General features: G+C 40.8%; 2 protein-coding genes across 2 annotated transcripts; one reads left to right on the top strand and one right to left on the bottom strand.

Annotated features, from left to right (window-relative positions):
* Nucleotides 1-236: 236 nt before the first annotated feature.
* Nucleotides 237-9604, top strand: LOC115683068 (very-long-chain 3-oxoacyl-CoA reductase 1-like). The gene is made up of 4 exons (XM_056312434.1): nucleotides 237-576; nucleotides 659-802; nucleotides 9246-9427; nucleotides 9532-9604. The coding sequence occupies exons 1-4, from the start codon at nucleotides 283-285 to the stop codon at nucleotides 9602-9604; spliced, it is 693 nt and encodes a 230-aa protein (XP_056168409.1). The 5' UTR covers nucleotides 237-282.
* A 5386-nt stretch (nucleotides 9605-14990) lies between these two features.
* On the bottom strand, nucleotides 14991-16058 carry LOC115682982 (nuclear transport factor 2A-like). Its single transcript, XM_056312743.1, has 2 exons — nucleotides 15700-16058; nucleotides 14991-15549 (listed from the first exon to the last, which is right to left on the bottom strand). The coding sequence occupies exons 1-2, from the start codon at nucleotides 16018-16020 to the stop codon at nucleotides 15535-15537; spliced, it is 336 nt and encodes a 111-aa protein (XP_056168718.1). The 5' UTR covers nucleotides 16021-16058; the 3' UTR covers nucleotides 14991-15534.
* Between the last annotated feature and the right edge of the window lie 547 nt (nucleotides 16059-16605).

Here is a 16605-nt window from a genome sequence, read left to right as displayed (position 1 = left end):
ATCCAACGAGATTACTCAAACGCTTCAAGAGGTCCAAAAAGAAGAGAGAGAAAGGGAAGGGGATGGGTATAGATCATTGCGATAAAATAATTTACACACTTACTATTAATTTTACACGTGGAAGATTTGAGTACATAACTATCTTCGGACGCGCGGTGAGAAGAGAGAGAGTTATTAAGACACGTAGCTGTGGAGAAGGGTGAGTGAGAGACACATCTATAAAAGTTGATGTTAGCACTTGCCATCACGAAGTCCCTGTGCAGCTACACACCATACAAAGCAATGGTACTTGCGGACTTCATGATCGCGACGGCCACCGTACCAAGCTTCATCTCACTCTTCAAGAACCTGCTCGCCTTCGGCCGATGGTTGCACGCCGCGTTCCTGAGGAAGCCGAAGGACTTGCGCGACCACAGCTCATGGGCCGTCGTCGCCGGTGCCACCGACAGCATCGGGAAAGCCCTGGTCTTCGAGCTCGCCTCCAAGGGCCTCAACGTCGTACTCGTTGTTCAGAACCCCGGCAAACTCGAAGCCACCTCCAGCGAGCTGAGGGAGAGATACGGCACAACTATCGAGGTCCATCATATAAGAAGTATGCCATGCTTCAGTTGCATGCTCTGATGGACGATATAGCTTATGCATGACATGCTTTGTCCAGGTCAAGACCGTGATCGCCGACTTTGCGAAGCTGAGCGGAGAGGTTATAGCGGCGGCGATGACGGGAGCGACGGAAGGGCTCGACGTCGGGTTGCTCGTTAACAACGCGGGGATGGCTTATCCATACGCGAGGTACTTTCACGAGGTGGGTCGAGAGTTGATGGAGAGCATGCTGAGGGTGAACTTGAACGCAGCTGTATGGGTGACGAAGGGAGTGATCGATGGAATGTTGAAGAAGAGAGGAGCGATCTTGAATATAGGATCTGGTTCGAGTGTGTATGTTTCTTCGTATCCACTTCAGACCTTGTATGCATCAACCAAAGCGTAAGTTTCATCTGTTTTAGGCTATTGTACAAATATTGCAGAAATTACGTAAAACCTTTTCTTCGTCGACTCGACATCAAATTTCATGTGTATACTATTTATCGATGAAATTCAATTGCCGCTTTCATTTCAAATTTTTATAAAAGTTTTCATGAAAAACTCATTTATATATTTGAAATACACTACGACTGCAAGCAATACGTGGACAGAATCGTAAAATTTTATAATCAAGATAATTGATAAGCAGTCAAATGAATATCTTACAGTCTAAATTTAAATTCAAAATAAATACAAAGAATTAAATTAATTAATTTCCTCTTGCGCTAACCAAATTATTTACAAAATAATGGATCAAAATTTTCTTATTTTATTTTATTTTTTAAAATTTTATTTTTTCTTATTATTTCTCTTCACAAGTAACGTGTGTGCTCTTTATATAGGCTGAGTAAGAATTGCATTTCATTTGTTGATCGCAGTTTTGTGGCAATGTTCTCGAGGAGCGTCGCTCTTGAGTACAAGGAGCGTGGGGTTGATATTCAATGTCAGGTAATTGTGTGTTATATATTATTTTATATAGAGGTAATATCACGAAAAATCTGGAACCGATACACTTGTGACAAATTTACCTTTCATTAGTTTTCATTAAATTTTACCGTCGAATTATTGAGTTAAATGATATGTGACAGTTGATGGGTATATCAGTTTAGGGTTTTACCCTCCGTTTGTCACAAGTGTATCAGTTTGTGATTTTTCGTTGTATTAATCCAATTTAACGGAAACTAACGGATGGTAAATTTGTTACAAATGTACCATTTTTTGGTTTTTGATGGTCAAAAATTTAATTTGGGGTAAATTTTTCGTTACCAATTTGGAATTTTTTGTAGTCAAAAAATAAGTTTGGAGTACATTTGTCATAAGTGTACCAGTTTAGGATTTTTCGTAGTATTAACCCTTTTATATATATATATATATATATATATATATATATATATATATATATATATATATATATATTAGTTCACGTTGAACCTTTCAGTACATGAATGTAAGCAAAATGACCAACCTTGCTATAGTCCACTTATCTATCAAATTAAAGTCCATGAACTTATGCCAATCGGCCGTGGTCCAAGACTTGATTTACGAGTCAAAAGGCTAATTTATATTCCCCGGTATAGTCACACTCTCATGAAATCTTGGTTAGTCTATGAAGAAGAGACCTAGGGTTAGGTGCATCGCTGATACTGGGCTTTCCAAGTCGCATTTGGTGAGGCTGCGATAACAGGCTTGCTCAATGAATAGTTGGTGCTTCCTTGGTACCTTAAATCGAACATTTTAGCAGCTAAAGAGGTTATTCCCAATCTCGTCCAATTCCTGTTTAGCTAAAAAAAAGAGTAACAATTTTATGTTTGAATCATTCATCAAAATTAATTTGGGTTGCATTTTATCCGGTCTAATAGGATATTGAGGCATTTCATGAGCCTTACATTCACTACCTAACTAGCGAGCTTCCTCTTCTTTTGAGAAAAGACAATTGAAGACCGTAAGATTTTACATGGATCCCATCAAAATTCATGTACTTGACCAATGACCAGCCACAATCGAATAGTTCTCGAAAGCCGTTTTCCGGGCATTTTTAATAATATCAAGCAAACCAAGTTATCTAGGTGATAATGCTTGAAGAAGGGTCAGGATAGCTTAGCTGGTATAATCCAACACAAGATTAAAAATCCTCATGTCTCCCCTTTGTTGACACCTATTTTAATTTGCCCAAAATTAATTACACAAAATTTAGGAGTTAATTTTCTTTAATTCCTAAAACAAAAAATATTTCTATTTAAATGCATTGCATATAGAAATTAAGCACATTTATATTAATAGGGTCTATTAGAGTAAAAAAAATTTAATTAAAAAAAAAATTCGAGTCAGGCCAGGTCGGGGCTGGGCCGACCCGGCCCTTTTCTTTTTCCTTCCTTCCCCCCCGGGCCCGGGCCCTTTTCCTTTTCTTTTTCTCCCCTCCGCGGACCCAGGCCCTTTTCTTTTCTTTTCTTTTTTTTCTCTTTTTTCTCCTTTTCTTCCCCCTCCGCGCGGCTGGGCCCAGCCCGGCCCAGCTTCCCTTCTCCTTCCTTCTCCCCTGCCAACGGTCCCTTTCGCCTCCCCTGTTCGCCCCTGTTCTGGCCGCAGGGTGACGCACGGCGGCGCAGCTCCGTGCCGTCCTTATCCAGCCAAAGCAGGACCGGGGGAGCACGCCAACGGGACTGGCATTAATTGCCAGTCCCGTCTTCCCTGGAAACCCGGCCGTCTCTCCCCATTTTTCCGCTCCTCCTCCTGTCTCTCTGCACTCAACAAAATCGGCCCCCCCTGCACCGGCCTAAATGGCCGCGAAAGTCGCGGGCCAGAGTAAGCCGGTGCAGACCGTCGTCATTGCAAACGTAACGGAGTAGGGGGACACCGTCGTCGTCGGCTATATATAGCTACAGAGAGAGAGGGGCCCAGTCGGCCATTTTTTAGAGAGAAGAGAGAGAAAACAGAGCACCGAGAGAAACAGAGAGAGAAAAGAGAGAAAAAGAGTATACTGAGGATCTACAGGTCGTGAGAAGAAGGCCAGCAGCCTCCCCGTCTCCCGCAGATCAGCCGGAGAGCCTCTAAAATCCCCGCCAACCGATGAGCCTCTCGGGTCCCCTGTTCGCCCCTGTTTTTTAGCACGGATTGGCCGGGACTCGAGCCGGCGGTGTCGCGCGATTCCCGGCCCATGCCGTCTTCAGTCCTGGTCCATACTCTCTGTCGAAGGTGAGCCGCAACCGCCGAAACCGACTGGTTCGTCGAAGGAGGCCGAAACGTCTCTATTTTGGTCACGCACGCCAAGTGTTTGTTGAAGTGCCTCAGTGAGGCCGGTTTGTTTTTGGACGCCGGCCAGCGAGCAGGACGCCGGACAAGTGAGTGGGCCGGTTGAAGAGGCTCGGCGGTGGTCGTTGGTGGTGGTATTCGGTCGGAGGCGGCCTAGGTCGGCCGGCGAAAGGCCAATTTTGGCTCCGCTGGCGTCCCAGCGTGTTTGCGCACGTGGGTCGACCCGACCCGGATCAGCTAATTCGTCCCGGGTCAACACCCTAGGTCAGATCCGTTGACCCGGGTCGGTTCCGACCGACCTGAATCAACTGACCAGACCCAGGTCAACGCCCCGGTCAAATCCGTTGACCCGAGTCGATTTCGACCCGATCCGGATCAACTGACCCGACCTGGGTCAACGCCTTGGGTTGGATCCGTTGACCCGGGTAGGATCCGACCGACCGGATCCACGACCCGACCCGATTTTTATTTATTTTATGTTATTTTTTTTTCTTTTCTTTCTCCTTCCGTATTATTATTTTTTTTTTTTTCGATTTTAAAAAAGAAAAGATCTTTTTCTTTAAATTATGTGGTATATGTAAATATTTTAATTTATTGTTGTATTATTATGCATGTTATTGTCTTGTGTAAATTAGATTAGCCTGAGGTTGTGCGGTAGTATTTTGCACGTTATTTTTATTACCGTTGTATTATTATGCATGTTTTTAATACAATTGCATAAACTGTTGTGTTTTGAATGTCATCTGACTTAGTTAGGATTAGAACCTAAGGCTGCATATCTATTTTGACTGCTGATCGTTTATGATTATGCACTCGCTTGATCACCTCACATGTCAGGAGAAAGGTCCTAAAATCAATCTAAATTACCTGACAAATGTTTTCAAAAATTGAATAGGGTAAAAAGGTACCGAAATGGCATTAGTTATCCAACTAGTGTAACCAAGTCCCCGAACTCAGTTAATCTCTGGTTCGCAGGAATAGGGTGATTCTCCCATCACCTTATTTGGGTTTCTAATCGACCCACCTCAAATCAATTAGTGGCGACTCCTTGATATAAATCACTTGCATGTTAAAAACTTAAATCCCAAGTCGCGATATGGTATGGGCTTGGGAGAGCACGAGTTAAGTCTCAAACCTAAACTTAGCACGTACCAGGTGAAACTCCCATTTTCACATGTCAATGACGAAAAAAAAAAAGAAGAGAAGCGGGAGGTCGGTCGCGACACCCTTCATATCTGATTCTTGGCATATTAAGAATTAGTATGCATCCGAATTAATTGACATCTGCAACCTAATTAATGGAGATGACATTACTTATTCATTAAAGTTGCCCAACCTAGTCGTCCCTTATTACACCTCTCTCTCTCTCTCTCTCTCTCTCTCTCTCTCTCTCTCTCTCTCTCTCTCTCTCTCTCGTGTTTGTTCACTTGCAACTTCTAATGTGCTACGGCCATCACCTTCGTCATACATCAATCTGTCTTTTCGTCATCAAGTCTTCAACCTACATCAGCCACATGTTGAGTCCGCGGTTGGTAACTTTCGGAAGTAAATGTTTTTCATTAATCAATTTTTCTTTTTTCCCTTTTCTGTCTCCTCAGTCTTCCACCGTCCAAGGTTCTTCCATTCCTTGTTTGTTCTTTTCGTAATTCTCATCCTAATAAATTCACAGTAGCAATGATAGTAACAGCAGCAATCATTCCCATGCGCAACTTAGCCTAGCTAATTACACCAACATTTTGTTCGACAGTCACATATAGAATATATCTAAGTCGAATTAGATAGAAAGACATGGTTTCTGCATGTTATCCCAAGCATTCATTTGAAAGGGTGAAACTTAGAGGAAATTAACATTATTAAACCCTCATGATTCTCTCGTTAGGGGGCAGGCTACCTTACATAGCTATGTATAGCGAAGGTGCTTGCAAGTTACATTAATGCTACCAAGCAGCTTTAGATTATTTGTGTATAAAGTCTGGGTAAGAATAATTCTTGCCACGTGTCAAAAGATTCACTTTACACATTGAATTAAGTTTACGTACTAGTCATATACAACGCAAAAGAAGCTAAAAACCGATGTATTCTTGAATTCTCCTTATAGGTTCCCCTATTCATTGCTACAAAGATGACCATGTTGAGGAGGCGCCCAATGCTCGTACCATCTTCTGAGATGTTCAGCGGAGCAAGCGTGAAGTGGATTGGTTACGAGCGCCAGTGTAACCCCTATTGGTCACACGCAGTGCAAGGGTTCGTGATGCATGCCCTAGATGCGATCACCATTTGGTGCTTCAAACACTACATGAAATGGATGAGAAAGGAGGGGCTTGAGCAAGATCGCCATCTTTAGGTCAAATATGGCGGTGCACCACAAGAATTCTCGAACGGTACCGCCTTTGATGCTGTGTGGCTAGTGTGCATGCTTTAGTTATGAGAGTTCAGGGTGATAGATATAATGTAAAATTTGTATTGTGACTCTTTTGGAGTTGACGTGTTAGGTTATAAAAACTCTTGGTTTTGTGTGATCGATTGGATTTCCATCAATAAGTCCACTTACATTTTTGTCTTCCCTTATTTGCATTTCACTTATAAGAAAACCAGACTCCAAAAAAATGAAAAAAAAATGTGTATCTAAAAGTTAGTATAAGCATTTATTTTCAAGGTCTCAAGCATTCAGCATTAAGAAAAAAGTCAAAATGCGTGTGTAACGCAAATTTTTAAAAAAGTATAAAGTACCAAGAAAAGAATACCATTCAAAACATACATTCACATTCAAATAGACAACGTAAGGAGAACTCATGGAGCTTCCTCGTTTAATATAAGCGGAAAAATACAAAAAAACGGAACATTACATTTTGCACTTCTTACATTTACCTCATCTATATCTAAGTATTAAAAGTCAGAAATTAGAAGAAAGCTTCAGCAGACTTCATCGCGGTGCTTCATCATCTCGCAGCTCGACAATGAGAGGCAACAGCAGCACCGGTGAGGTTTGCTGCCAAGGGGGGCAGCTCGGTCAGCTCTCGGCAGAGGGTGGCTCAGCCATAGGGGGTCCTGGCCAAGGAACTCCTCTCTCTCTCTCTCTCTCTCTCTCTCTCTCTCTCTCTCTCTCTCTCTCTCTCTCTCTCTCTCTCTCTCTCTCTCTCTCTCTCTCTCTCTCTCTCTCTCTCTCTCTATGTGTGTTTTTTAATGTGTTCTTTCTAAAGTTGCCGACCTCTAAAATTGAAGACCTAAACATGTTTATATTGTGGTAACCTAGGTCTAATCTCAATTTCACGAGCTTAATTCCAGCCTTGTTAAATAATGGACTCTAATAACCTAAGGCCTTTCACTGATTAAAGCTCTTATGGGCTAAATTCACTAAATTAGACCCCCCCTCTCCAGTGAATTTCGGCCAGTCCAAGTGTGCATGGGCTTGGCTGAATTTTACTCACTTATGGGCTCGGTCCAGATATTTCAATTAAGCTCAAAACCTTAATCTGGTCGAATTTTAATGCTATTTTATGAACTTATTTATTAATAAAATATGCTCCTAAGAACTACATGCAGCTTAATGAAAAATATTTTTGCTAAGGGTCGGGGTCAATCCTAATTTTCTACGCAATAAATTCCTAAATAATTAGTCAAAATTTAGGTCTCAACAATTTCCTAATCTTGAATACATATATATATGGGATATGCTTTTGATTTTAATTAGGAAATTCCATATCAAAAGAAAGCCCTAATCATTGTCTATATAAGCTCACTTTTCTCACAATTAAAAGGAGTTGATACAACAGGGAGAAGACTACAATACACGGTTAGAAGAGAGAAAGAACAGCTCTCCCTTTGGCCCGCAGCTGTTCTTCACAAAATCGGCCTTGCCGTCGCGACTTGCCGCTGCTCAACCTCACGCTGCCACCACCATGCCGGAGCTGCATCATCTTCAACGCTGCTACCCGACACTTGGCCATGTCTCCAGCCCGCTGCAACAACCTGGGCGTCAGCCCTGCAATCCCAGAGTTGCAAATAGAGCCGCCAATAGTTTGCCCAGCATGCAAATCCATCAAGCCTTGCAACGACGTCGGACCCTTCACCGTCGCCTCCTGCCACGCCAAATCAGCCTTCACAAGCACCTGCTTCCGTGTGCTATTTCCAACTCCGGCGAGTTTTCTCGCAGGTTCTCGACGAGTTGTTGTCGCCCAATCCTCACCTAAACACGACTCTTTTTTCGATCACTTAAGTGCCAAATAAATTTTCAATCAATCATTTGAGTGTCATAATTTTTAAAAATGTTTAACACAAGCGTTATGCCACATCGGATTTCCAACACTTGGGTAAACGTTTTTAAAAAAATTTGACACTTAGGTCATCGATTGAAAGTTATGGCACTTGAGTGAACGTTTTTTTTAGAAATTATAACACTTTAATGGTCGAAAAAAAAGTTATATCACTCAAGTAAACGCCATACGACAGTTATGACACTTATGGTATCCTTATCCCATTGCATGTTATTTAGTAATTATGTTTAAAAATCATGCCCGGGTCATGCATTGCATCATTAGGTCATCATTCCTTAATAACGTCATTTAAGTTGTGTATAGGTGTCCTAGAACTTAGTATTTACTTCTATAAGAAAAGAAAATACAAATCACTCACATAGTTTATATAACAGGATTAGTCCATAATTGATCGTATTTCATATAATTAGAGTTGCATATAGGTTGCATTTATGTAATTAACACAGCATACATGTTATTTAGATTTCTAGTTCATCAATGCTCGTTTATTTATAACTCATATAGTCATAACATTTGAACTAAATCATATTCATGTTAAACAAGGAAAAAATCAAAGAGAATTAATTAGCCTTGCATACTTGCATTTAGAAATCACGTCTAGGTCATGCGTACATTGTTTGGCCTTTAATTAGCATTTTGCAAAATACTTGAACGTATTGGACATAATGGAGCCTTTAGCTTGCTTAGTGCACCAAGGTTCTTCAAATCCTTTCACAATTAGTCTACTACTTTGATTATTGAGTGTTATATTCTTGTTTGTGCACCCGCATGATCACTTATCGCTCGTTGTGACTAAAATTAAAATCGACCAAGACTGCTTGTAAAACATTTTCGAAATAAAGAGAAAATGTACCAAAATGGTGTTTGATATATCTAGCGTAATTAAGCCCCCGAATCCATGAAATCTCTAATTCGCGGGACATTTTAATTCAGCTTCTAATCGACCCATAATAGATTGGTAAAGACTCTTAGATGAATTAACTTGCATGTTTAATTGATTAAATTAAACCCCAAAGTTGCGATTAGTATAAGCTTTCACACTAAGTTTCTTCTTTGTGTTCCATTAGTTTCTCTTGGTTGTTCACCTCTGGAAAGGTCGCAACAAATGTAAGGGTGGCTTATCCCTACCCAAAATACTTGCACAAGGTGTATCGAGAGTTGATGGAGAGCATGTTGAGAGTGAACGTGAATGCAGGGGTGTGGGTGATGAAGAGAGTGATCGATGGAATGTTGAAGGAGAAGAGAGGAGCAATCGTGGATATTGGGTCCGATTCCACCGTGTATATCTCTTCGTATCCTCTCCGGACCCTGTATGCATCGACCAAACCGTACGTTTTGATTGTCTCCAGTTTTATGTTTTCCTTTTTTGGTAATTTGTTCACATATATTGCAAAAGTCTTCTCTTTCTTGCTATTTTCTTTTTGGATCGCAGCTATATCAAGATTGATATACAAATTTGGTCTGCTAAACAGTGTGACAGACTATACGTAGTCATAAGAAGTTAATAGATAGTTTGCTCACAAAGTACCTAGGCTTACTTGTCATGCGTCATTCGAGCCAGACTATGATTAACGATATTCTGCCCAAAAAAGTCTTCACTTTTTGCATTGAAATGCTTACATGGTACCCATAAGATCGTGGAAGGACAGTGTTAACCATTCTATGTGCACCTTCCACTATCGAGTTCATACCCTTGGGACCTGAGAAGGTTAGCGCAACCAAATGAAGCGCCATCATCACACTTTTTCATTTCCCATCAACTAGCTAAATTAAACTTTAATTCAAGTTGTATAGACATTGAGAATCTATGATTATAACGTGATGAGAGGGAGTTGAATCTGAGTTATATACTCTTATGGATCATTTAGCTTGACTAATGCACCATTGGACTAGTCGATATGCTTCATATGATACGATGTTGAAGTTGATCCACCCTAATAACAAAGGGATTTCTTTCTGAACATTCAATGTAAAACATGTAATTTAACGATGAGCCACGGCCATATGATCGATTGTATCGATAAGAAATCAAACTGACAAAGTATTTAAGCTACATATAAACCCTAATTCATACACTTCTCTGATTTTATGATGAATTTTTATTCCATACGCCATCACCATAAAAACCAGATCTCTAGAACCGTGTCATCCGTATGACCCATCTGGTTCTAAACCAAGAGAAATAGTTTGATTAATTGAAAGCCATACAAGATTTGAAAGATGAAACTTGGTATGTGTGAGTTTTTATTTTTGGGTCAAATTTTTTTTTATTCATTTGTCATAATCAAACATGAGAGAAACATAGAAAGAGCCAAGCTGCAAAACAAAACAAAATCTAGAAAACAAAATATTCTAGTTTGCAGTTATAAGCACACTCTTATCCCAAAAGATAAGATCTGTCATGATATCAAAAAACAATCGGCAATAGATCACCGGAACCATCAGTAATGGGCACACACCAAGATCTTCCCCTCGAGAAACTAGGCTTGTAGTGCGCACCTAGATTCGGCATTTTCAACACCATCACCATGTGGAAACAACAACATCAACCACATGTTAAACCACCACCAATCGAACGACTTTAAAAGACTGCAAGATATAAATTTAGATTGAGAGAGAAAAGCTCATAGATTTAGTTATACACCTTAATCGGAACATAATAGCTTCCACCAAAACTCGGAGAAGTCATAGAATCACATTTCAAGCATCCTGCTGGCTAGACTGGTAATGACATTCTCACAAAATTTTCAGCTACAAGCAAATTTATTCACCACGACGAACGAAGAAAAGCAACAATAACAAGTGAAAGAAAACACTAAACAAGGCGAAAAATAATTCCTAGATTAGATCGGAAGAGAAAAAAAAGGAAATCAAGATCTAAAAAAGAAAAGTTGAGAGATTGTAGGCGAAGTTTTTTTTTATGGAGGGTTTTTTTTGGGGAGAAAGAGGATTGCCGACAAATAAGCAAGTGTTTTTTTTTTGTTGTGTCATATTCTCACTCTCAGATTTTTATCCTACCTATTTACAGAGCGTGAAAATCGAAATCCACACTTAAAATTAAACTTCTCTATTCCTAATTTTTTTTTAGAAGGTGGGAATTTGAATTCCCCACCCCTCCCCACCCCTCCTTTCCCGTATGGGGAAAGGTCAGTGGTTGATGAATACGTGAGTTGATTGACGATTTTTCTTAGGTACGGTGCGGACTGCACAAATACGGTACAATTATAGCTTCCATGGTTAGATGGAGTGTGACTTTACATTGAGAGAAATAGATAGGGCGGTCGTAGGTAGGTGAAGTAGGTTGACGGCGGAAACCGCCATTTTTAATGCAAATTAGGAAGACATTTATGAGACCTTTTCATCTAACCATTTCGTCGTCTCTCTAAACATGCTTGTGCTTCACCCGTTATGGTTTCTCGCACAAGAGTTACTGCTAATTATCAAACAAATGGACATGCCGTGCAAAAAGAGTATGAAAAGATTGCCTTTCCCCGCGCTTGTTTGGTACATGTGATTTCGTGCTAAAAACATTTGATTAACGAGAGCGACATTATCACGGAAACAGAAATTGATAACAGACTATTCAATATGCACGTGGAGACTGACAGAATATATAAATCACGTCTTTATTTATCAAGTTTAAGTTTTCAGAACAGTAGAGAGTGATCTCACGAAATTTCACATAATATCAAAACAGGAGGTCCTGAATTCAAAACTTTTCAGACTTTATATGCCCCCACAATTAAATAAGTTAATGCTTAGTACTGCAAAAAGACCAGACCAAGCGTGATGGGGACTGATAGAATATTTAAATATTAAACCTAGTCTTCATCTACCAAGCTTAAGCTTTTACAACTATTAGCAGTGGTCTCACGAAATCCCAGGGACGTGCGGACGTGGTGATTGTAATCTCGGCCAATCAGTTGTCAAATTGGTTGTGGTCGAACGAAGCTAGTCTTGTTGTTGCCCGATCAGGAAGAGGGTTCGCTATCACCCCACGATGCTGTCATAGCTCGTCTCCATTATTAATTCCATATCTTCCATTTACTTTCATCAGCGGTCGAAAATTAGTTGAGGCGCAAACTAGGAATGCTGAGGGCCGCCTGCCCCTGCCGACCCCAAGTAAAGGACGCGAGGTTGGCCGGTGGCAAATTCAAGCAAATCAAATCCAGCTCTCCAGGATTTAAAACGGCAAAGCACTCCAATCCAAGTGAATTCGGACAGAGAGGATGAATGTAAGGCCCTTATCATATCAAGCACCAAGGAGAACCAGAATACAAAACTTGAACAAGAAATAGCAATCTGACATAGGTAGACTCAATTCGAACATGAACACCACTTAGATAAGCCCGGTTCTAACTTACAAAACCATATAGAAATCTGTTTCAAACGGTACCACAACAAGTTTTATTGAAGGAAAAAACAAACCGAACTTAAGCTTTTAGAATAGTTGGCAGTGGTCCCACAAAACCTCATAATAATTTTCTTTGTCCGTATCTTGCATATACATACATACATATATATAGACACACATTATTGTTTTTTATTACAGCCTAAAATGGTATCCATTCGATTCAATATTCCATTTATTCCTTGCGTTTCTTTGGATCAAACTTGTCACAAAAGCTTCTCTACGAAAAATCTCTTTAATAAGTTACTTAACTTATTCAAATTTAGTCACTCTCTTTTGTTCAAATCAATAAGTACTGTCTAGACCCTTGAGCCTCCTTAGCTTTATTTGAGTCACATCATATTCGAAAAATTATCAAAAAAGTTATAAACTTATTGTACTTTTATTAATTCAGTTCTTAATCTTTTAATTGTGACAATTGAGTCTTAAACATTTTTCAGTTTTTTCAATTGAGTCTATCTTGCCAATTTTGATCGAAAACCACTGATGTGGATGTTGGTTGTCCTACTTAGCACGATCGGTACTGACATGGATAATTTTTAATTAATCTTTTTATTTTATTTTTCCTTTTCTTTCTCTTTTCCTTCTTTGCTTTTTTCTTATCATGACCGGTGAGGGTCACCGAGCCCTCGCCTTCAGCCGGCGCTTCTTCTATGACTCCTACTCACGATGCGTCAATGGGAGCACCTTTGATGGGTTGGGAATGGACATGATCACGTTCTTGACGGAGCTGCTCAACTCCAACTCTTCAGACGAGCATATCGTTGGGTTGAGGATCCTCTGCCAGTTCGCAATGGACAGCCGGTTCTCCGATGACACCCTCTGCAAGATCAGGACCAACATATGAGTGATCGAGCAGCACGTCAAGATGCTGAATTGGAAGAACCCGGGGGAGGAGGAGATCAGGTGGTTTGTCTGCGAAAGTACTATTGAAACTTGCTGGGAAGAAACGGAATGCACAACGAGTTGCCGGAATTCCCGACATGGTGGAATCAATCTCGTCGCTCCTCAAGACAAGCCGGTCCTCCACCACCGACGAGATCGTGGAGAAGGGGATCTTCTCCTCGTCTGCCGCTTCCAATGGCCACATGAGCTTCAGATTCGACACATTCAACCACCCAGGACAAGATAACATCCTTCTCAGAGTCGATTATATCTTTTGCAGATTCAACAAAACTAAGAATTGGCAGATTTCTTCGCAGTGCATCCTTTCTGAAAATGCTCAAGGGCTTGATCATTTCATCATATTGATGCCGTAAACATGAGCCAAATCTCGAGATATGGACTTTGGAAGAATAGATTTGATACTAATGTTGCAATTATCCTAATTCCATCAGCAAACCAATCAAGCTTTTCTCCAACAATTTTTGTGAAGATGCGACCGTACCTCCGCATCATCCGCATCATCAAGAACAATTAGGACTTTCATATTCGGTTATATCTTTTTAAAAAAATAAACTGAATCCTTTCGTAACATAATCAACCCCTTAGTCTTGCTTTAGGATATCGCACATCAACTTGCTTTGCAAAAACCAAACACCTCCATGTTGTTTCGTAACTACTCCAATATCTGCAAGGAAACTACAACAGTCGAATGGAGAGGAAATTTGCTCGTAAATGAGCTTGGCAAGAGTTGTCTTACCGACTCCGCCCATCCCCAATATTTACTATGCATACATCAGGGCAACTCGTCCTTTCGAATGTTGCATTCTGAAATGTGTGTGGCTCGAACTTAATAGCCCTTTTGCAAGACATGGACCCGGCATATTTTTGTTCTTAATATAGTGATATTGAAAGAACATCATCATGGTGTTCATGGTCCTCTTTCATTATATTGAACCCCACACATGTGAAAATAGAATCCAACCAGTGTGAAAAGAGAACACGCCATGACAAATACGGATTGCGTACACTCTTTTCAGAAAAATTGCTCTGATTTTTTTTTTAAATACAAGTGCAACTACAAGGTGAATGAGAGCTCACCCTGATGGCTGCATAAGCCATACAATCCATATCTGTAGATAGGATCTCCGAGCTTCAAATCTTCAGGCCTCACCACCTACCACAACAACTGCATCCTTATTGCCATTACCTTCTTGATGATCTCCCTCACCATTTTGGCCCTTACTTCACGCACATGGACTAGTGCTTCAGGATAAAGCAACTGAGATGGGTTAAGCATCTGACCTTGTTACCACAAGTCTCATATCCCTTCGATGTGAATATTGCGGGTCCCATATACCAAAACCCGGCGAACAGCTCAGACCACCGGCGGCCCTCGCCTGTGGTCGTGCGACCTTGGCGGCCGTGCCAACCCCAAGTCAAGGATGCAAGGATGGCCAGCGGCAAATTCAAGCGAATCAAATCCAGCTCTCTAGGATTTAAAACAGCAAAGCAGTCCAATCCAAGTGAGTCCGGATAGCAAGGATAAATGTAAGGCCGTATCATATCAAGCACCAAGGAGAACCGGAATATAAAACTTGAACAAGAAATAGAAATCTGACATAGGCAGACTCAATTCGAGCATGAACTCCACTAAGACAAGCTCGGTTCTAACTTACAAAACCACATAGAAATCTGTTTCAAATGGTTCTGCAATAAGTTTTACTGAAGGAAAAAAGACTGAAACTCCCGGCCTCTGTAAAGCCTAGAGAAAATGCCTCTTCTGTCTCCGATTGAAGGTCTTCCAATTTTTGGCTGTTACATAAAAGCTTCCTTCTGGTGTTGGGTTCAAAAAGAACGACTGAGGGCAGAATCACAGCAGAGCGCTAGGCAAACGAAGAGCGGGGGCGAAGGAGAAGTAGAAGAAGAAATAACTAGACAAACTTGAGATGTGCACGGGTACACGCGGGTCGTACCATCAAAATGCAATACACCTCACACACACACACCTGAGGCATCAAGCAACAATGTGAAGAACGTGGCGAAGTACCCGAAAGGTCATATCTTAATCTCATTCAATACTTCCTAATAAGATATGACGAACCCTTTTGCATCAGAAACATCTTGCTAGACTGTGCAAGTTTACAAGGAGGGGATCTGGCAAATTCCAAGTGACAGGTAACACCTGAGGTGATATTCAATCAACAAAAATGCCCATCTCATCCAAACCCGTACTTCGACGCTCAAAAAGAAGAATTAGATAGAAAATAATAAATGGATCCTCCTTCAACCGAGAGAGAGAGAGACCTGGCTGAAAATGAGGACGTCCTGCTTGCCGTCTAGCCACATGAAGCCATTGACCAAGACGAGCGCGCCGCGGGTGGGGATGTGGGGAGCGCAGTCGATCTTGCTGATTTGGTACTGGCACTGCTGAAGGGAGGTGAGTTTGGCGAAGATAGCCTCCTTGCCCTTGATCTTCTCCCGGCCCTCGAAGTTCAGCACCGATTCTTCCCGGTATAGGTTCACCAAGTCCGACCGGTTCGCGTCGAACGTCCGGTAGTAGTTCTCCACGAACCCCTTGGCCTCCGCTCTTATCCGATCCAGGGTTTCTCGATCCAGCATCGCCATCTCTCCCTTCTGGTTCCGTGCGCGATGCAGACGGTAACCACAAGACAACAAGAGAGAAAGCCCTAGGGGATTTGATAGTTTTCTTTTTATTTGGATTTCCCAAAAAAAAAATTAACACCACGAAAAACTTTCCATACGTGACAAAATTTATCCAAAATTAATTTTTTGACTAGCAAAAATCTCAAACTGATACAAATGCGATAAATTTACCTTCCGTTAGTTTTCGTTAAATTTTACTGTTAAATTGTTGAGTTGGATGACACATGGCAGTTAATGGGTGTACCGATTTGGGATTTATCATCCATTTGTCATAGGTATACCAGTTTGTGATTTTTTGTGATATTAATCTAATTTAACAGAAATTAACGGATGGTAAATTTGTTACAATGTACCAGTTTTGGGTTTTTTGTGATCAAAAAATTAATTTTTGGTAAATATGTTATAAATGTACCAGTTTAAGATTTTTCGTGGTATTAACAAAAAAAAAACTCGACCGACTCGAAACCGGTCTATCAGGTAGAAAGACTAAAAAGTCCTTTTTTTCTTTTTTCGGTTCAACCCCTTCGCCTGTTCGACTACTTCTTC

Source organism: Syzygium oleosum, unplaced genomic scaffold (genome assembly GCF_021117445.2).
Source record: "Syzygium oleosum isolate NSW1041296 unplaced genomic scaffold, Sole_v2.1 Sole_v2.06, whole genome shotgun sequence".
NCBI lineage: Eukaryota > Viridiplantae > Streptophyta > Magnoliopsida > Myrtales > Myrtaceae > Syzygium > Syzygium oleosum.
Note: the sequence above shows the minus strand (reverse complement) of the source record. Positions and strands in the feature narration are given on the sequence as shown.